Source organism: Notothenia rossii (genome assembly GCF_949606895.1).
Source record: "Notothenia rossii genome assembly, chromosome: 8".
In the NCBI taxonomy this organism is placed as follows: domain Eukaryota; kingdom Metazoa; phylum Chordata; class Actinopteri; order Perciformes; family Nototheniidae; genus Notothenia; species Notothenia rossii.
Window position 1 is genome coordinate 65,606,944 of NC_136906.1, and position 21,564 is coordinate 65,628,507.

The 21,564-nt window shown below is 39.1% G+C and overlaps 2 protein-coding genes across 5 annotated transcripts; one reads left to right on the top strand and one right to left on the bottom strand.

Annotated features, from left to right (window-relative positions):
* Positions 1-3,649: 3,649 nt before the first annotated feature.
* Positions 3,650-10,786, bottom strand: sh3bgrl2 (SH3 domain binding glutamate-rich protein like 2). Its single transcript, XM_079643484.1, has 4 exons — positions 10,526-10,786; positions 7,063-7,248; positions 6,165-6,245; positions 3,650-5,057 (listed from the first exon to the last, which is right to left on the bottom strand). The coding sequence occupies exons 1-4, from the start codon at positions 10,568-10,570 to the stop codon at positions 5,043-5,045; spliced, it is 327 nt and encodes a 108-aa protein (XP_079499610.1). The 5' UTR covers positions 10,571-10,786; the 3' UTR covers positions 3,650-5,042.
* Positions 10,787-11,178: 392 nt separating this feature from the next.
* lca5 (lebercilin LCA5) lies at positions 11,179-21,378 on the top strand. Of its 4 annotated transcripts, none has more exons than XM_079643730.1 (10): positions 11,179-11,963; positions 12,048-12,130; positions 13,294-13,706; positions 14,767-15,008; positions 15,506-15,811; positions 16,529-16,666; positions 16,788-16,884; positions 18,660-18,796; positions 18,895-19,102; positions 19,180-21,378. In XM_079643730.1, exons 3-10 carry the CDS (start codon positions 13,316-13,318, stop codon positions 20,076-20,078), a joined length of 2,418 nt encoding a protein of 805 aa, XP_079499856.1. In that variant the 5' UTR covers positions 11,179-11,963; positions 12,048-12,130; positions 13,294-13,315; the 3' UTR covers positions 20,079-21,378. The 4 variants fall into 4 exon arrangements, with proteins under 4 accessions (XP_079499856.1, XP_079499859.1, XP_079499857.1 ...); XM_079643733.1 differs by having other exon boundaries at positions 18,898-19,102; XM_079643731.1 differs by having other exon boundaries at positions 11,179-11,597.
* Positions 21,379-21,564: the final 186 nt, after the last annotated feature.

The following is a 21,564-nucleotide window of genomic DNA, read 5'->3' on the forward strand; positions in this document are numbered from 1 at the left end:
CCTTGACTCAGATATTGCCTAGTGTTTTGGAATGCCTTTTCCCTTTGTTGGACTGCTTACACGTAAATCAAACCCTGCCTTTAATTAAAGACATTCAAAGAAAACTCTGTGTTCAAATGTTGCTATTGAGTCATTTGTTACTCATGTATTTCCTATGGATTGTGTTAGTCCATTTTTTGTTATCCAGTTGCAGTCACAACACAAATGTGGATCCAATAGGTTTTTACCGTTTTGTTGCCCTTAGTTTTTTTTGTAATTCTGCAGGTATGTAACTACAGTATAAAGAAATACAAAAAAATGCAAATTGAAATTTCTTCGTAACAAAACACAGATGTGATTCAGAACGTTTATGACAATGTTTACATTTCAGACAGTTTTTAGTCTGATTCCTAATATGAAAACAACAAAAAAAAACGAATTTTGAATGCAAATTTTACTTCTGAAATTTAAATCTGTTAAAAAATGGATCCCACGAGTCTGTTATCAACCGAAAAATGCAATAATCAAGCACGACAGAGAGGTGTAGCACAAAGTATATTTAGTTGGCCCAACAGGCTTGTTAGTATCTGTCACAACAAAGTCATCACATGATTTCACAGTACATGAGCTCAGTAAAATAGGAATGTAGATAGATAGGGAGGAATGAAACCCCTCTTTAATGGTCACACATGCAGAGCACACAGCACACAGAGTGACATTTGGCCACTGCATTTAACACATCCTAGTACCAGGAGTCTAGTACTACAGGGTATATGCAGGAATCCTGAAGTCAAATTTAATACCTTTTAAGACCTTTTTTAAGACCCTTTCCATACATTTTAAGACCTCATCGCAACTTTGGGTTCTAACCGGTTACATTGGAAACACACTTTACCTCACATTTACTATATTGATTGTAAGATAGCAAAACTAAACAGAGTGCAGACAGACTACTGAAGCCTCCTTTCCACATGAACTTCAACCTCTCTTTGAAGGTCAGGTTTAATGCAGTATGCTGCTTTGTTGCTTCTGTAGACTCTGTGCTCTTTCATTCCAGTAAAACTCCTCAGAAACCATTAGAAACCAGTATTTGACCAATAAACAAAACAATTGACAAAACTTTGAACTATGAAATATGTTAAACTTTGGTGAGCTTCAGCGGGGTAATGCCATATAGGAGCTACCTCACAAATACCCAGGGGTTAAATTGGGCTGGGGCTGTCCGGGGCTAAGCCCTGGCACATAGGACGATGCTCTGACGTCATCACCCTCACACATTTGTCATATGTTTACAAAAAAGGATCATATGTTATGACTTTTCTCGTTCTTAATATAGACTATATTTAGGGTCGATATGTGTTGACTTTACTTTAAAATAGCAGATCTCTGTGACCGGATATAGTTTGGCTTAGACCCCCACGAGGACGCATACGGTAAAACGCATACGCAAGCGCAAAAAAGGCTTCCGTTCACACCCATTCGATTCTTTAACGTGTCCGTTCACACTAGACCGCTGGAAATGCTGGAAACGATGTAATACATATGCCAGGCATGTAAGTGGCGCTGCTGCCGCCCGAAATACACCAAAAGCAGCGAAGAAGACCCCGGAGCATGGTTGCCATGGTTGCTCTTTTGTTTATTCTCCGCGGTGGACGGCGTGTTCTCCTGCTGTATATCTCTCCGGTAGTCCACAGCAGATGAAAAACACCCACCTCACCGCCTCTTCCAAGGAACGAGGGGACCGTGCGGCAGAGTTTCCGTAAAAAAAAAAATGTTCCGCCGGTCAACATGTCCGTTAAAGTTTAAATCTTCCATACAAAATTAGAAAAGTGCCGGTCAGAGGTCTTCTTTGTTATTTATTGAGCTTTAAAACAAATTGATAACGACTCTGTTCTCTGTATAATAATATAATAATATTTAATAAACGGCGCCTGCCTCTCTTTTCCTCCCCCTCTTCTGACAGCCCAGCAGCAGCAGGAGACGCGGGGAGAGGGAGGCGGGCTATTTCATCGTTATCAGAAAATGATCATATAGGGCAGGGCCAGCGCCGTATAGATAGAATAGAATGAATGTCATAGAATGACCACATTAAAGTTGACAAAAATGCTCCTTCTTGTTCTCTGGAGAGGACTTTGAAACTGAAATTACTGAAAAAGTACACAGTAAAAGTAGTTCATATTATGTTTGCAAGTAGTCTAAGAAGTACTAAGTACAAACATGGCAGACTCATAAACTACTTATGGAAGAAATGTTTTTTTATCCCACGTCAAAGTTGGACAAAAATGCTCCTTCTTGTTGTCTGGAGGGGACTTTGAAACTCAAATTACTCAAAAAGTACACAGTAAAAGTAGTTCATATTATTTGTGCAAGTAGTCTAAGAAGTATTAAGTACAAACATGGCAGTTTCATAAACTACTTATGAAAGAAGTGTTTTTTAGACCACATTAAAGTTGACAAAAATGCTCATTCTTGTTCTCTGGAGAGGACTTTGAAACTCAAATTACTGAAAAATTACACTGTTAAAGTAGTTCATATTATGTTTGCAAGTAGTCTAAGAAGTACTAAGTACAAACATGGCAGTTTCATAAACGGAAGAAATGTTTTTTAGACAACATTAAAGTTGACAAAAATGCTCATTTTTGTTCTCTGGAGAGGACTTTGAAACTCAAATTACTGAAAAAGTACACAGTAAAAGTAGTTCATATTATGTTTGCAAGTAGTCCTAGAAGTATTAAGTACAAGCATGGCAGTTTCATAAACTACTTATGGAAGAAATGTTTTTTATCCCACGTCAAAGTTAGACAAAAATGCTCCTTCTTGTTCTCTGGAGGGAATTTTGCCATTCTCAAAAAGTACACAGTAAAAGTAGTTCATAGTATTTGTGCAACAAGTTTATGAAGCAATACATCCTACAATTATTCTCATAAATTACCCTGTTCCTCAATCGCAAATAATAGAAATGAACCACATGCCATCCTTTACTTTGTAATCCAGCTTCCCAGAGTTGTTTTTATTGCATTACCGTAAACCTGTAACTAATCGCGCACTCGAAATACAGGGGCGGATGGTTTGACCACGCAAAAGTGAAAGACGGCTGGCTTGACCGCAGTCCGCCTTGGGGGGTTTCCCGACATGTCGTTTCAGTAAATTAAAGGGTGTTTCATGTTGTCGTTGCTGTGGACCTTCTTAATACCTTGGAAAATGCCGTTTAATACTTTTTAATAGCCTTAATTTTCGCTAAATTGATTTATCAACTTTTAATACTTTTTAAGACCCCGAGGAGTAGTGGGCAGAGCTATTTTACAGCGCCCGGGGAGCAATGGGAGTGGGGGGAAGGGGGTTGTCCGGTGCCTTGCTCAAGGGCACCCCGGCAGGGCCCAGGAGGTGAACTGGGACCTCTCCAAGTAGAAGTCCACACTCCATATTTAGGTCTGTTCGGGGACTTGAACTGGCGACCCTACGGCTCACAGTCCAAGCCCCTACTGACTGAGCCACTGCCGGACACAGTGTAGTCTTAACAGGGGCAAAAAAACATTGATGTCCCCAACATGACTTGAAATAAGTAAAAATGACATCCATTCACATAATGGCATTATTTAGGGAAGAATGGCTAGTGAGGGTGAATCTGTTTGTGTTGACATGTGTAAACATAAAGGGATTAGTCAACCTCTCACCCGTGATAATTTAATTAGAATGAGAAACATAACAACAACATGCTTAGTGTTCCTGACGAAGAATATAACAGATTGGACAGTACTGTTATGATGCGTCAACCTGTTCATTTCATAACATGCAACGTAAAACACAGTGAAGGCAGTCTGCTTACATTTCACATGATCTGTCAGAGCTTTACATTTATCTCTAAGCAATAAACTATATTTTCTTACATCCTGTCCTGTGTCTGATTCATCTTGGAGTAATAATCTGCCAAGTGCAGTCCTATGGCTCATGTGACCCTGATTATAGCTTTGATTTGTCTATAGCAGTCTGGATTAGAGGATAGAGCTGGCAATATTTTCCATGTCATAAACACATCCCATGAACTTTAAGCACTGTAGTTTATTTAGGGTTAATCCCCTAACATTGTCCTGCTTCTGTAAACAATCAAAAAGTTCCAAACGTGTATTAACTCATAGCTTAAAGTAGTCCCTACAAATGATATTTACTTCTGTTTTACTAACGTTCGCTGTATTGTGCCTAGCTTCTTTAGGAAAATACTTCGAAAATAAAAAAAGTATATTTGTAACCTAACCAAGACCTTCCTCCCGGTCATTTGAGTAACCTATTTGGCAGTTGAATAAACAAGGTTTGTTTTATTTGATGACGGTGACTACACACTTGAATGCTAGCAATGTTTTAAGGTCTTGCCTATCCTTATTATGTTTAGGATTGATAGTATTTGGTCTGATCTGCTTTGTGTTGAACTGAAGTGTCCCTGTCACCTCTGAGAACTCTTCCTCACTCCCACACATGAACACATACACACGCAGCCAGACATGATAGCTAGACCTCAAGTTGTTTAATGTTGAATTAAGTGCTAACTCTTATCCTCCCTCAATATACACAGCTATTATTAACAGCGGCTGATTGAAGAACACAGACACATAAACACACACTCACTAAGGCATACACACACAAGGGTGGTGTGTTCAGGTGACTTAAGCTGCGCTTCATCTTATTCTTCATCTACAGCATTAAACATCGAACTTAGGCAACTGTTCTCCTGAAGCAAAAGCTGCTACATCTAGTTTGCTCAGAATGGATGCTACTGATAGATTGTTGTGACAGTCTGTTAAACATGAAAAAAGGAAACATGAAACATAATAAAGTTAATCCCCTTTCTTCTGTGATTTGTTGGAGACTTAAGTGATGGTGGAATGAGCGTTTGAAGAGTCAGGAGAGGTCGTACAGGGTGAGATCCGTGGAGTCTGATGTTTGGCAAGGTGCTGGCTTTGAAGCAGGGAGAACGTGGGAGAAGAGGTGATGCAACACAGGAAGCAATGCAGTTTTGGTCCTCGTAGTTTAGGGTCCCTTGTCATCACATACCAGCAGTATGATCCCAGCTATGACTCAGAGTCCTAGAGATTGGGGGGCAAAATGATATAGATATTTAACAATATCTACATTCTCCTTGGATTTGTTAGATGAATGGTTCCAAAACTTTTCCTAAAGGGACCCCTTTTCTATGATTAAGCACAGTGAACACCTTTAACTAAGCCACATATTTTATATTAGGTTCAATGCATAACAATATCAGTACAGAACGAATGAGAGGCTGTGCAATGAACCCAAGTAGTGAATGCAATAACTGCAGGAAGTTTCTGTAAAACAAGTGAATTTTGAGTGGATTCTTTTCAATTTCATTTACTTTCTACCAGATAGATTGGATATAGGCCAACTGTATAAATAAAAAACAAAGAAAAGTGTTCTTACTACCATTTGTAATCAAGTAGGCCTTGTGAAGCTTTGGCGACCCCTAGTGGGGATCAGATACACCCATAGATAAGAAACCAGTGTACTAAACAAAACATTCAAAAGCCAGACATCTCTTCTACACGTGTCCATGTCCATATTGAATGTATCTGCAATATCCTGCTGTTTACATATTATCAGATCTCGCCTAACATAATTATCCATAAAGAGAGAGACAGAAAATGGACGCAACTGGAGGGAAATCAAATAAAAGCTCTTATGTGATGAATGGAAATAAGGTCCTTTGATGTTTGGTAAGTGGATCATTGAATTGTGCCTGGACCTTTGTATTCTTTCAAAAGCATCAACATTGCCCGCAGCAGTTAGGAATCAGAGATACTGTGTATGTTATTTGTTTACTGGTCATCTAAGCACTGAGATTAACTCAGTGGGAACTATGATTGTCTAAATTCTAAGAGGATCTTTGGGATAAATATTTCTAACAGATTGAGGGGAGGAGACTAGGCAGCTGAATCTGGATGTATGGGATTTGAGTTTTCTTTATTTTTTTCCTGCAAACAAAGCTGATTTGAATTAAATGCAAATAAGATGGAAATCCTACGTTTCAGAGCTAGCTTGCTGAAACTATAGCTGCTCGTCCAGCACTGGAGAGGGTTTGAGGTAATCCGGATTGACAGCTAACTTTCTTGACTGTATGATTGATACCACAGAGACAGCAGAGTGTTTTCAAATGCCTATATAATCTCCCTTACTTTCACTGAGGGCTGGGCACTGACCCCAAGGAATGCAAACACAGTGTTGTACTCCTTTGACTGGAAGAAGTCTTCGTAGTCCTGTGGGGAAAACAAGACAATTAGGATGTTACATAATCTCGATATTTGAGAGATGGTTGCTAACATCTGTGCCAAATAGTCCCTCCTCTTCTGTTTTTAATGTAATTCAATTGCCATGACATTACAGAGTAATGTTGGATTACCTTGACCAGTGAGAGGGATGGCAGGCAGCAGATAATCCGCCCCATCCGTGAAACTGGATTACCACCGGATTACTGGGTGGCGTGCAAACTCAGTGGAGAGATGAACTGACAAGCACTAACTAATCGAACTCACCAGCATAGGATGCTCAACCTTGTACTGACTTACATTGATAAAGATGTATGTAAAAACTCAATTGCATGGTTTACACTGCTTAAAGTTAAGAATTCAGCTATTTATTGTTATATAGACTTTTTAGAGTATTTGTGTATCAAAATCTCACTCTGTTTCAACATTTTAAATGATTTATTTGAACTTAAAAATATCCAATCAAATGGGATTTTGGGCGAATCACCTACCTCTGCTTATCATATAAAACAACAAACAAGTAAAAAAATTGAGTTTATTTTGATCTCAATTGGTAAAAATGTTCCTTACATTTTAAATCCTCTCTTTGTGATATTGAAGGTACTTTCTCTAGATTTTACCACCAGTGTCCCTGGAGATAAATATTAGATGTTCTTCCTGCTGTTATCACATGTTCCATCAAAAATGTAGTTCTAAACCCTTGAGTTCTTCAAGAAATTAACTTTTCGGCAACACTGTCTCCAACTGTTAAAAGCTACCATATGGACGTATGACCATATAAAACATTATAAATAAACTTCCATCATACCCCACAGTAGTGATCATCATTGAAGATCTGTGGAGGCGGCGGGTTGCCTTTCTCTGGCTGCTTGTCTTTCGGGATGTTTCGGTACATCCACTGCCTCTGCTCCTCCAGCATGGTGATGTCTACTTCCTGGAAGCTGATTCGATTGGCCTCCAGGAAACCCACCACTGCCTGCTGATGCTTTTTTATCTAAACAGGCCAAAAAGAAATAGTAACAAAAAAGAGGATTCAGCCCTGAAGTCAACTTTTTGTGTGAAAATAAATGTTTGCCTATTATGTGAATAAACACAGTACATATGAATATGTATGTGCACAAACATATTTTGTGCTGTAGCTCTGTATAGCTGGGTCAGTTTATGAGGGAACCCCACCGTGAAGACATGCAATTAACTTTTCCATTTGTGGTCTAAGGGATGGATACAACAGCTCCCTACGGTATTGTCCCTGTGTGTGCCCTGGGTCTCTGTGTGTGTGAAACTGCATCCATGTGTTTGTGAGTGCTGGGAAAAAAACAAACCCAGGGTTATTTTAGAAGTCAGAATACTCCCACAGAAGAGAAAAACAACAAACAAACATAACACACAAATCCATAAGACTTAAGGGTCGAAATGTCTTTGAGATGTTTGATTAAAAATTATATATTTTTTTACTGAATTGGTTTGGTGGCAATTTCACTTAAACACATTTCAACAATGTTTGTCATTTTATTTATCTAGCTTGTATTTTTGCTTTAAAGCTTTTTTATAATTATTGATGTTACTGCAATTATTACATTTGTTTAGCATGGAAATAATTGTATATTCAGCATCAGTCAAACATTCTGTTATCATGTATCAATGCTCTCAACAAATAACAATAAATGTGCGCTTTATTCATTCATTCCTATTTGTCTCCATTTGTATTATCTCATGCAGTCTATTATTGTGATAATATCGTTTGTATGATTGAGTATTTATAGTTAACAAAAGGGCTGATTTTACAAAATCATTTGGGGACCAGACAGTGTGAACCACTAAAAACAGGGCGTATCATTTTGTGGAAACATTTTTCTTCAAATGATGCCATTGGCAGATAAGGATTTTTTATTTATTTATTTATTTTTAAATATGACGATTTAATCATTATAACGGTCCTGGGAGCTTGTGTGTGTATACATGTCGAGTGTATCCATTATTTAAGTGACGCTAAGGACCACAATGGAGCTATTGTTTAACATTAAAAACAATAAGGGATTGTTCAGGAGAGTCTGTTATAGACACACACCCAAACAAGATTATCTGTTGTGTCTTCCTTCTAACAGTGAGCCTTTTTGTGCACCAATAAAACAGATTTATCTGGAGACTCACAACAAAGTAAATGAATTGCAGGGGGACTGACTGTCTTTAAAGAGAAACACATGTCTGTCTGTTTGCTCTTGGCAAAGGTTAAAACTCCATTTGGAATCACAGGTTTAAGTATGTGCTGTACATCACATTGCTGCTCACAAAATGATACAACTTTCCTCTGAGCTGAAAAGCCGGCAGCGTGAGCCTAAATAATGAAAAGAGTTCTCCCAGTGAGGGTGAGCGTGTCAAGGGATGGATGAGTTCAGGTTAAATTTGGGAGTATGCAGAAATGACACTCACTAAAAACTCACATTTCCCTATATGAGTATGAATTCATTGTTTGAGCGCACGTTCTGAAATATGGGGATTAACTGGAGGCTAATCTCTCAGTCATGTACAGAGAGGGACACAGGGAAAGAGAGGATTTTGGATGGAAACATTGAAATACATACATTTCCCGAGCTACTAAATAACATTTAAAAACATGACATTTTTAAAACTGCAGCATTCCTCCCCCCCCCCCTCCACACGTTACCACTATATAGAACTTGGCACATATCCACGGATGGGTGGGAGGGATAACCTAATTTGCACTTCATTCATTCTGGTGATTTCTGCTCCACTAATCTGCTGTTGTTAAACTGTGAACTGCTCATTTTATCGGTTCACTGGAGTGTTTTCATTATTACTCTCCCTTATTGCTGTTCACATATTCCAACTTCTGTTGCACTTGTCTGTTTTATAGAGTTGACTCTATATTTAACAGTATTATTCCCCGAATGTCTATCTAACACTATTTACTGTATTTCTTTCTACTCACATGTCCAATTGACTTTAAACCAGCTGAGGGATCCAGTGCCACCTTCCCTCTATATTCAATCACTTGTAACTCAATTTAAAAGCATTTGCAGTAAATTGCATTCACATGAGCTCAACACTCACATAACTGACCCAAATGGTGGACCTATTCAGCCAGGCGTGCACGACTGTGCTTTGTGTGTGTGTGTGTGTGTGTGTGTGTGTGTGAGAGTCAGTGTGCTCTGAATGTATGTGTCATAGGGTTAAAAATAACTTCTTTGTAAACGCAGAAAGGTTGTGCTGCTCTCTTATAGAGATGGAGCGTGTTAAAATAAATATATTACTCATTTTCCCCATTACCTAAGGCTTGAAGCATTCACACAAGAGTGTTGTTTGATAATCTGTCTGTACTAAATATCAGATGTGCTTTCTCAATGACATTTGGCATTCACAAACTGAACTAGGGCTGCAAATAATGACTTTTTCATATTGGTTAATTTCTTTTTTGTTCATCAATTCATTCCTATCAATAGCAAAAAGTGAACTCTTTAAGTGCTTTTATGGTCTGATGATCAATCCAAAATCCAGTTGTATTCAAAACACGATTATTAAAATCTGTTAAAAAAAACTCCCATTTTAGCAGCTAGACATTTCTGTTGATGGACTATTCAATTACTAATTTCTGCAGTGCTCAATATCAACAGGAAATGGCTTTCTCAGAAGTATGAACCCCACCCAAGATTAACCTAAGGGTTAAACAAACCATGGTTAACAAAAAAAATGACATCTCACAACACGAATAAGAGGACATAAGGAATGTTCCATGAGAGGTGCACTTCTACATATAGTTCACTATGACAAACATAGTCAGTTTAATACACAGTAGTTTTCCGGTTATTTTGTCCACACCTGTGCATCCTGAGGGGCTGTTGTTTGCTCACCAAACAGGTATTTTTTTCTAACAAGAATGTGTTATTTATTAAGCTTCTAAATTAAAATTTAGAATGCTGTACATAAAAATTCTTATACAATTTATTAAAATTAAATATATATATTTCTGGAAATGCATTTGCCAAAAATGCAACAGGCTGAATTAACACATGCATCACACATTATACAAACTAAATGTATCCTGACAATAAAAAAAATCAATAAAAAATGTTTTTTAGATTTGATGTCTGAATGGTTACTTTCACTGCTTGTGAACAGCACTAATCACAGTACGATGTGGCTACATTATGGCAATAAACACTGTTTGGCAAGTCATATTTCAACACTCCTTTGTGATATGCCTTGATGTGCAACTGTCAACAAGCTTTAAAACACATTTTGCAAACACTCACCGCGATAGAGCCAGTTGAGGAGGCGATGTAAACCTTGATGACCATTTTAATCCCAAATGAATGTCAGATGATAGACGATAGACAAACTGATGGCAACGATCTCGTTTGTTCTCAATAGAACGAATTCCGACTTTGAACTACAGGCTGTGTTTTAGAAAAGAATAGACACGCGTCTCCAGTATTTAAACTGAGCCATGGTAATAACACAGCGTGCGCTTCTGCTACTGTGGCTCTCAGCGCACAGCTGCAACAGACATCAAATGTAACACTGAAGCCTACTTCCGGTCACAGTTTTCAAAATAAACAAACAGTGCTGTTGTTTTTTGGAGAACAAAATTCAATTTGTGCGTAAATCCAACCTTGCTGCGGGATTATTAAATTATTATAGTATTGATCAAAGGTGAGGTTTTAAATGACACAATTAAAGTCCGCATGTGCTTTTAAGTTAATAACTCAGTTTGAGTGTCCCCTACATTTGAATAATGAAGTAAATACAATAGTAGCCTATAATATACTATAACATAAAATATGGATTGCACTGCATGAATAAAACACGTTAGTAGCAAGGTTTGAGTTATTTCCAATCAAATCACATTGTATCCAGAGCACAACTTGCACTACAGCGCCCCTCTGGATGTAAAGTGTTACTGCAGGGAGCACTGCGGTTGCCATGGTACAGCGTCAGCGGAGGGACTGGAGCAAACCTCAAGGCGTGGACTATAATAACATTATCTGAGCTGCTGGCTCGGGAAAACTCCGTCTTGCCGTTTTATTTTGGATAAATGCAGGACGGCTCATTATTAAAAAAAACATAGTCATGACTGTGTTCATCAAGGACGGACGTCAATGCTTTATATATCCTATGCTGAAATCAAGCGGTAGCTAAATTAGCTTAAGTTAATGCTAGCTTGCTAGAAGTTGAAGCTTCGTCGTTATCATTAGCGGGCTGAGTCTTAAAACAAGAAGCAGAGCATTGCTTATTCTTGCAAAGTTAAACGTAAACTAGCCAACAAGATTTAAAATATTAACACGCGGGACAAAAGGACATGTTGGTGCCAGCAGACGCCGAAGGGTAACGTTAAAACCTCCCACCAGCTGATGGTAGTTTTGTATTGCTATGCTAGCATAATGAGCTAGCATTAACAAGTCGGTCATCTCTCACCGTTAGCTTTATACAACCTCTTTTGGGCTAACGGTTGCTAGTGGCGTTACGCTAAAATGCTGTTTGGAAGCTCAACAACTATTCTCCTTTTGTATTCGCGTTTATTTGATAATGTGGAGTATAGGGCGCACTGAAGTGTGTGGTTGGCTTCAGGCAACTAAACTATTTACCTGAGAGGCAGTTTAGCAACAAACACCTGTCAACAGCAGACGGCCTACTTTAATCCTATCTGTCCGTCACTGAAAGCAGGCTGGGGACGCTTGTTGTACCGCTATAGTAAGCCCTTAATAACACGAATCTATTTTTTTTTTTATTGAGAGCTTAATAAAGCATATATATGTGTCCTCAACTTATTTTTAGGGACCTCCTGGGACAGTCTGACAATAGCAAGATGAAGTAAAAGATGCCAAAGGAGATGATGGGGATGTAATGTAACCTCGGTGGTGAGTGATGTAACATACTCTGATGCTGATAATCACTATTAATATTATTATTAAATCACTTTGTGTGATCAAAAACATTAAACAAACTGAAATTGTTTAGTAAATCCGTTTAAATTATTTTGCTTAATCTATGTATCCATTTCTTTCTAAATGTTAGAGGTGAACAACATTATGTAAGGGCCACTTAATTTATTTTTAAAAAGTTTTTCGTCTGTTTGTTCATTTAACAAAGCTTTTTACCCTCATTTACACTTTTTTCTGATTATTGTAATGATGCTGTGTGTGTACTGTTGTTGCCATAGGTACTTATCCATCAAGTGTTTCTATTATCGTCCAGGCAGATGAAAGGGCCACATGACTGCATGATGATATAAGAATATTATGGTTGGCTATTAGTTTTTAATATTAATTCCTTAATCTACTCAAGGTTGTTTGATCCCTTACAATCAACAAAACAAATCTTAAGTGGCATGGGCTTTTGTCCTTAAATACTAAAACAAGGCAATTTTAAAAGATCAACATTTTAATTGATATAAATACAGTTATTCACAAAATATTCTCAGAAGAATTCTACATATTTATATATATATATATACAAAATAGTCTCAGCATACAATAAATATATATGTGCATGTTATTACATGGCATTATGTAATATGCAACACCATATTTACAATCAGCCAAATAAAAAGTTATGAATTGTAAATGTTCCTCTTTTTCTGTTTTCTTTGAACACAAGTTTACAAGCCTTATATTCCAGTAAGAAATAATCAACTGGCTTGTTTAATAAGTCACCAGGGCAGACAGAGGCATGTTAGTGTGTTGTCTATAGCAGCAGTGCTGTAAGGTAGTGATATCATGCATCATTCAGCCTCATGGAAACTTCCACCTCTTGTGTGTTGTCGCTTAGTGACCAAGACACACAATACAGAAAATCATGAGAGAACGCAGTTGGACTATTTTCTTATAAGTGGTTTGGATTCATGGTTTGCATTGTTAAACAGTTGAGATCAGATTACCAGGAGATTTTTTTAATGTTAAATTATAAATCAGGTAAGACACATCCTATAGTTTGTTATTGGTACATTTTAATTTAGAAAATAATCCTTATATAGTTCAAAGTCTGACATGTTTCTTTTCCCTTGTGTTTGAATTCATCACAGCATTTCTTCTCCGAGTGACAGCATGGAATCTGAAAACATGACCGACCCGTATGAGGACAACCGTGATGTCGATCAAAGTCGTCAGTCACTCCGCAGTTCAAAGAAGGATTCCCGATCATCACACTTCGAAAAACGCAAAAATAACTCCCGGGACAATCTCAAGGACGAGGCGGAAAAAGAAAGCTGTGTTGAGAGTAGATCGAAAACCCGAACCTGGCGTTCAGATCCAGATCGGGACCAGTTATCAGACGGAGAGGGACGAAGAAGTAGTGGGTCGTTTTACTCAGACGACTATGACAATGAGTCTCCCTCAGAGCGCTCTAACTCACCATACTCCCGGTCCCGGACTCCAACTGCTACTCCTCGGAGAATGGTGCATTCAAAAAGGATTTCTAACAGCCCCCTTAAGACAGGTATGTAAAGTAAGGATATGTTCAAACTCATCTTGTAACCTTTACTGGCTACATTGGATTTAATGTCCAGGTGATGGCAGTATAAGGCAGACTTGAACATGGTCATTTAATGACAAGACTATACTCCAGCTTTGACTAACACATCAATAAAATCTAACATTCAGAAGTTCTATTTGAATCTTAAAAGCTCCTCACTTTCTAATTATGTTTCAATAAGTACAATTGTATTCAAAGGTTTTAATGTTATATGCACATAAGCTAAAGTAGAAATGGCAATGAAAATCTTATTACCCGAGCTCCTCCAACGATGCAACATATATAATAAAATACAAATAAAAAATAGTGCAAGAAGTCTATACATGTAAATAGAATATGATATATAAAAGAACAGAATGGGAAATTAAATATTGTACATTACGACGAAATTAAACACGGTATGTCGATTAGTCTTCAGCCTCAACGTTATTTTCCATTTACGACTACCAGTGCACTTGTTTCAGTATGGTCCTGTCAAACCAGTGCACTTGTTTCAGTATGGTCCTGTCAAACCAGTGCACTTGTTTCAGTATGGTCCTGTCAAACCAGTGCACTTGTTTCAGTATGGTCCTGTCAAACCAGTGCACTTGTTTCAGTATGGTCCTGTCAAACCAGTGCACTTGTTTCAGTATGGTCCTGTCAAACCAGTGCACTTGTTTGAGTATGGTCCTGTCAAACCAGTGCACTTGTTTCAGTATGGTCCTGTCAAACCAGTGCACTTGTTTCAGTATGGTCCTGTCAAACCAGTGCACTTGTTTCAGTATGGTCCTGTCAAACCAGTGCACTTGTTTCAGTATGGTCCTGTCAAACCAGTGCACTTGTTTCAGTATGGTCCTGTCAAACCAGTGCACTTGTTTGAGTATGGTCCTGTCAAACCAGTGCACTTGTTTCAGTATGGTCCTGTCAAACCAGTGCACTTGTTTCAGTATGGTCCTGTCAAACCAGTGCACTTGTTTCAGTATGGTCCTGTCAAAATGTTTACTGTCTTTATCCCTACATCATGTGTGTTCCTCTATCTTTGCAGGAGGTGTGGGGCGTCGGGGTGTTTCTCGTCCACAGCGTCCAGGTGGCCACCTGCTGACCCAGCATCAGCGCAGGGGAGTGCGTTCACAAAGCAAGGAGTCCACGCCTCCCAAAGACCTGGACCTGGTGACCAAGAGGATGCTCTCAGCCCGCCTGCTCAAGATCAATGAACTGCGTAACTCACTCGCTGAGCTGCAACAGCGTACTGATGAGCTGCAGAAGGAAAATCGAGTTCTCAGACAGGTAGGTTTACCACTCTAGTTAGGTCAAGGTTAAATAAATAAGGCCAGGAAAGGTTGAGAGTTTGAAGTGAACAATGTCGGATTTTAGTGGCAAGTATGGATCTTTAAGAAATCTTAAAAGGCCCTCATTAAATCATCTAACACCTACATTTAGGTTGAAATGTCTTAAATCAATCTCTCAAAAACTCTTACAAAAGAAATGGGAACTAGTATTTTATGAATGTTTTTTTTCTGCTGTTGCATTCTCCAAAAAAATCTTTAAAAGTGAAAAATACCTAATATCTAATTTGTTTAAATTTGTTTTTTTGCATCATGAAGAGTGTTAAACATGAAATCTAATTTCGCTTTAGCTGTAGGAATCCTATAAAAAATAAATAAACACACATCTCTGTTGGAAAATCAATCCCATAACCCTTTACCTTAATATACATTTTCTAACTCATCATTATTAATACCTGTGGTGTCCTGAATTCGAATGTCCGCTTTTCCATGCTTCAGCTTCAGGTGCGCCAAGATAAAGCCCTGCAGCGCTACGATGACACAGAAAGTGAGATTTCCCAGCTGATTTCGCGGCACAACAACGACACCCACGTGCTGCGCGAGCGGCTCAGACGCACCCAGGAGCGGGAGCGGGCCGCTGAGCGCCGGATGAAGGACAGCGAGGAGCAGCTGCAGAGGAGTCAGGCCACCATCGCGCGGCTGAAGAAGCTCGTCGACCAGCGAGACTTAGGAGCCAGAGACGAGCTCAGCCGCAAGCTAGAGGAGGAGAAGACCCGGGCCCTAGAGGCAGAACGCAAGATTAAGGTACATTTATTTACTTATTTATTAATAGTTACCCGTTACTTTGCAGTGTTTTTTATCTAGAATGTAATGCTATTACTAACTCTAATCTGTACAGGACTTTAAAGGCCTCTGTGTTGTAGATATTCAAGCGAAATTGCCTAAATAAATCAGGTTTTACATTTTTACAAAATCTGTAAATAAATGAAGTAATGTATATTATTGCCTGCTGTTTACACCACAGATTTGATAGAATTGCGTTATAATACATTTTTTTAACACACATCTTTTTTTAATATTACACTTTGTCATACTTCTGTACATTTATGTTTTTGTTTATTTGCGCAATTCAAAAATACACACACAAACAAAGATAAAAAATAACATACAGTGCAGGTCGAGGCAGAAAACCTACTGGATTCATTTGAAGCCTCCACCACGTAAACAATGTTCACATTTCACTGTGTGTGTGTGTGTGTGTGTGTGTGTGTGTGTGTGTGTGTGTGTGTGTGTGTGTGTGTGTGTGTGTGTGTGTGTGTGTGTGTGTGTGTGTGTGTGTGTGTGTGTGTGTGTGTGTGTGTGTGTGTGTGTGTGTGTGTGTGTGTGTGTGTGTGTGTGTGTGTGTGTGTGTGTGTGTGTGTGTGTGTGTGTGTGTGTGTGTGTGTGTGTGTGTGTGTGTGTGTGTGTGTGTGTGTGTGTGTGTGTGTGTGTGTGTGTGTGTGTGTGTGTGTGTGTGTGTAGGAGCTGGAGCGTAGCGTTGAGCTAACAAGCGGCAGTTACCAGAGGCAGCTGGCTGCAGAGAAGAAGAAGACCATCAGTGTCCAGGACGAGATCCGGACCCTGCAGGAGGAGCTGCTACGACTGACCAATAAACTCAAGGTCCAAACACAAAAAATATACTTTGGAATACCCACTAAGGCAAACTGTATTTTCCTTTTTGATTTGGTATAAAAGCAACATTGTATGAAATGTTCACTTTGTTGATTCCTTTTCTTTTTAGGAGAAGGAGAGAGAACTAGATGATAGGAACATCTATGCCAACCGCATGATGAAACCCGCCCCAAGGAAAGATGTTGACAGTGTCACAAAACGGAAAAGTAAGGCCACAATTTTGGTTCTAGAAGCTTATTTGTGCAGTTAACCAAAGAGTCTATTACAAAGACTGAGGGATTTTGAAATGCGGACTGTATGAGATAATTATTTACCTACAGTCGGCAAGCCCACATTTTTCATAAAAGGACACCAACACAAGTACCAGCACAGGAGCTAAGCAATGCACTTCAATGGATTATGGGCAGCAGTAAAATATATTTTAGCCCCCGAAAAGAAAGGCTAGATCAAGATATCGATCAATCTAACTGCATGCAATAAGTAAAATCTTTTTACCAATAAACCTTCCTGTCATATCGCCCTTTTCAACAGTGAACCTGTAATAATGGAAGTCACACAATGAAAAAAACATATCGAGCACACAGTAAACCAGCAATTTATTTATTTTGCAATCTTAAATGACTGTTTTTGTCAATGGAGTCTGGTAGCTACCCATTGATAAGGGCTGTCTGATTGCATGTGGTGAAAATATTCAATATGAAGCGTAAACTAAAACTGATATTGATTTTTGTGTAGGTTTTAAACTTTGGAAACTTCCCTCATACAATACCGCCACTTAATAAAATCTGTACTATCCCTTTAAAGTGGACCTGTTATGCTATATTGGAAAAATATATTGTACGGCCATACCTAGAAAAAACATGTCTGTGAAGTTTTTTGCTTAAAATACCAAACAGTTCGCCCATTGTAGCCATGCCTCATACTGCTCACACCCCTCTTTTGCAGCCCTGTTAGAGAAACACAGATTTTGGGTCCTTAGCTTGAAAAAAAAAAAAAGAGGAGGCGGAGCTAATGCCTGATCAGAATTCTACAGGAGATAAAGTTAAATTCTGCTGTGATAAAACGCCATCCTGTTCTAAACCACATCAAGGATTATTTCTGAAACAGTATGGAGCTCAAATGCTTTTTCTCTTGCAGGTTTATCACAAGGTGAGTTCCTTTTTTTATTTCCTGCTTTTTAAACACATGTGCTCTCCATTACAGGTTAGCTCTGAGTGCTAGCGAGGCTTGCTAATGTAAAGAAAGATGAGATTACGTCCAAAACACGTCAGGCATTGTTTCTGATTGCAATTTTCTGTGGGTCCGCTGCCGATTTAACGTCAGATCGGCAGCAAATCTGTATCTGCTCGTTGTACCCCTGTTTTTAAAAGATCTGGGTACAGAGGAAAAGAGAGAGGGTTTTATTTTTCTGACGCTGCGTGAGTTCCCCAACGCACCGGAGACACATATTTATGTATAAAAGACATCACAAAGTGCATTTTGCATGATAGGTCCCCTTTAAGTTCAGATGGTCATTGTAGACCTGTAAACATCTATACTTACAGTGGTAGTGGAGTGCAGAGCTTCGTGACCACAGAGCGTGTGAACATTGTGATCAGCTGTTTTAGCGCATTGCTGCTGTACAGACCGACGTTAACAGCAGCCCTGTCTGTGCACACGGCGACTCTGTCGTCCGGTGATCTAACCGCCTTCTGGAAAAGCTTGACATATACGTCGGTACGCAAATGTGCTTTGTGACACAATTGACAGTACGCATTTCAGATTGTTGCCGCGCATGCGTACCTGCGTACCACTTATATGCACCCCTGTCTATACATAAGCTTCTCAAATGTTTGTATATTTATCCATATTGAAGTAGTTTTGAGAAGCTGATGAACATTGATGCTAATACATATTGGAAACTAGTGATCAAGGTTTCATGGTTTGCAAAAGGACTACAAAATGAACTTTAATATTTATTCTGCTCTTGTTTCACACGTAGTCCCCAGCAGGAGCAGCACTAAGGCAGTGCAGACTAAAGACAGGGCGCCCAGTCTGGATTTCCCCACTCCTCCCCCTGCCATCAGTGATGCCAATGGGTACAGTGAACAGACACCTGATGAGTATCTATCGCTCAAGGTAAATTCACTGTACCCAACATTCACATTTATTCCCCTCCTAGTCATTTGTCTGTCATTCACCTTTTACGCCTCTTTCTCTCAATCCATTTACTTCAGCAGGAGTTTGCCGGTGTTGACAGACAGGTGGAGACAGAGGACCGACATCTAAAGTGGGAACAGCAGAAGACAAGCAACAAAGAAATAGAAGGAAACAAGGAGAAGGAGTTGGTGAAGGAGAACGATAAAGAGCTGCAAAAAGAGGAGAAGCTGCAACTGAACCAGGAGCTAAACTTGCTTGAGGAGAAGGCAAAACAACTAAGAGAAGGTAAGATGAGCATAGAGTACACATTTGCAACACTAATGCATTGAGAAGAGGATTAAAACATGGTCTTATGTCCACAGAGGAGAAAAAAGAGAAACAGGACAGGAAGAGGATGAGTTCCCTGTTACGCCAGGAGGAAGAGAACAACAGGAAGCGTGGCCATGTCCAGGAAGAGGTGGACAGGTGGAACCACGGGGCGCTGTCCAATCGGCAAACGGCAGAGGAAGCACGTCGCACAAAAGAACTGCTGCTGGCTAAGATGCGTGAAATAGACTGCCAAGAGCACGGATCCCAGGACGCCATTTTTGCTGAGTCTATTCCTTCTGAGTCCAATAAGACCACCAGTAACCACGCTTCTCCTCGTCTTCCTGAGCAGAGAAACTCTTCTGTTTTTAACCTCACAGAACCAGAAGAGTCTGCCGGTTTCCGTGCTGGAGGCGGGGACAGTGGAAGGAGGAGATCAGGCATGGAGGGTGGACCTGCCACAGCAGGAGTGGGAAGGAGAGCACTGCGGACACAAATCTCCGGTGACGACCTGGCATTCGGGAGCTACGCGCCTTCATTCGGGAATTCAGCTTCTCGAGGTTCTTCCGGCTTCCCTCCCCCTCCACCAAAACAGGACAGGGACTCGTCGTTAGAGGCGATAGGTGTTTTTAGCCTCAGAGGGGTGGAGACGGAGAAAGAAAAGGACACGGACGGTGGAGCGGAGAAGGACAGGAAGGCTAGCCTCATGCAGCAACTATTCGGAGCTCTGGCAACACCTCTGGGTGACAGTGTGAGCACATACAATAAGCTGGAGGTCCTCAAAGATCCTCCAACTACCAACGGGGTGCGTAAAAGGGACGGACTACTCAGCTTCAACTCAGGGTCTTCTACTCCTCCAGCATCCTCCCTCAACACCATCCACGTGGCAGACAGCAGGCCCGCCATCCGTGCCATCACCTCATTTGATGATGACATTGAGGAACTTACTTTATGAAAATAATTTAGATTTGAGGTAGTCCGGCTCATAAAAGGCCATCACTAAAGTCACAAGATGAGTCAAAAATATTAGATATACAGTATAATAGGGCGTCTTTGGCTCAGATGGTAGATGGTTGTCCAATATCGGAAGGTAGATGGTTCAATCCCCAGGCCCTGCAGTCAACATAAATACAGTCCATTCACAATAAACATTGTCCTTAAATGTAAGTCTTACCACTATTTATTTCACAACAAAAATGTCCACATCATCAGCAGAACCAAATATAAAACAAAAAAATACTTTTTCTACAGATTTTCTTAAATATTTTCCAACAATATAAATGAAAAATTACATAACTCGTGTGAATGTTTTTATGTAGAACATTTATGGTTAAATGAGGTGTTGATGAAACTGGTAATACAGGGTTTTTTGACCTTTTGATGTTCAGCTTGTAAATGTTGTGGACAGAGACTTGTTTCACTCCTGTTGTTCACTAAAATATTTAACAGATGTGTGATTCATTATTGGATATTAGCCCTGGAAAAGAGATCTTCCAGTACTGTTAGTCCGGGGTTGCTGATATGATTGTTTGGTTTGGACATTTATTTTATGTTTAGGCTATGTCATTTTGATTTATTTTACAGTCCATACCATAAGAATCTAGCACTAAGCAATATGACAATCATTGTATGATAAGACATTCTTCCTGAATGTCTGACATCTATATAAAACAGGTTATTTTTACAAATGTATGAACAACTTTCTGCAGGTTTGTAACTACCAATATAATCATGATATTGTTTAAAAGTAATATTACAGGGAACACTTAAATGACCCGAACTACATGTTGCTGCCCTGTTATCAAAGGATGGAAATATATTATTATAGGCTCAATGAATGCTTCTGTAGTTGTGTGGGAAATGAAATCAATCAATTAAATGTTGTGTTTGGACCATAGACTATATATAAAGGTTTGGACAAAGAAAAACTAACAAATATATTCCCTTGACTTGAAGATATTGTAAAACAGTAACCATTAATATTCATTAAAACACTATCGCTTAGGGCCAGTCCCCTGCACTCGGTCTCATGTGATGGCAGACAATCAGCACTAAAGCAAACCAGGAGAAATGACATGCTATATTGAAGTTATATTGAAAAAAAAATACTTTATTTATATCTATATTTATTGATGTGTTGTTATAGACTGAAATTATACCTTGCAACTCTGAATGTGGCACACAAAGGTGCATCAGTAAGCTTTACAATTAATAGTTTTTTCATTCAAATGTCCCATTAAACAATTTTGAAAAGGTTTTTGTACCTTTTTGTGGCAAATTTGGTCAGAGTAACTTTCGTGATGGGTGCAACTTGTAACAGTTAAAACAAACGTTGTAGTCTGTATTTAATTGTCGATTTTCTTTCACATTTTGTACTTGTTGTCTAATTGTTGTTTGTTTTAAAAAGTGTATTTGTTAAAAATAAATGATAGTAAAAGTGA

Excerpts from the sequence above, each read along its gene's own strand:
- sh3bgrl2 (XM_079643484.1), bottom strand. The coding sequence starts at position 10,570 with ATGGTCATCAAGGTTTACATCGCCTCCTCAACTGGCTCTATCGCG. Across the intron at positions 7,249-10,525 it reads CCTCAACTGGCTCTATCGCG|ATAAAAAAGCATCAGCAGGC; the intron begins GTGAGTGTTTGC and ends TGGCCTGTTTAG. Across the intron at positions 6,246-7,062 it reads ATGATGATCACTACTGTGGG|GACTACGAAGACTTCTTCCA; the intron begins GTATGATGGAAG and ends TTTTCCCCACAG.
- lca5 (XM_079643730.1), top strand. The coding sequence starts at position 13,316 with ATGGAATCTGAAAACATGACCGACCCGTATGAGGACAACCGTGATGTC. Across the intron at positions 13,707-14,766 it reads TAACAGCCCCCTTAAGACAG|GAGGTGTGGGGCGTCGGGGT; the intron begins GTATGTAAAGTA and ends CTATCTTTGCAG. Across the intron at positions 15,009-15,505 it reads AAAATCGAGTTCTCAGACAG|CTTCAGGTGCGCCAAGATAA; the intron begins GTAGGTTTACCA and ends TCCATGCTTCAG.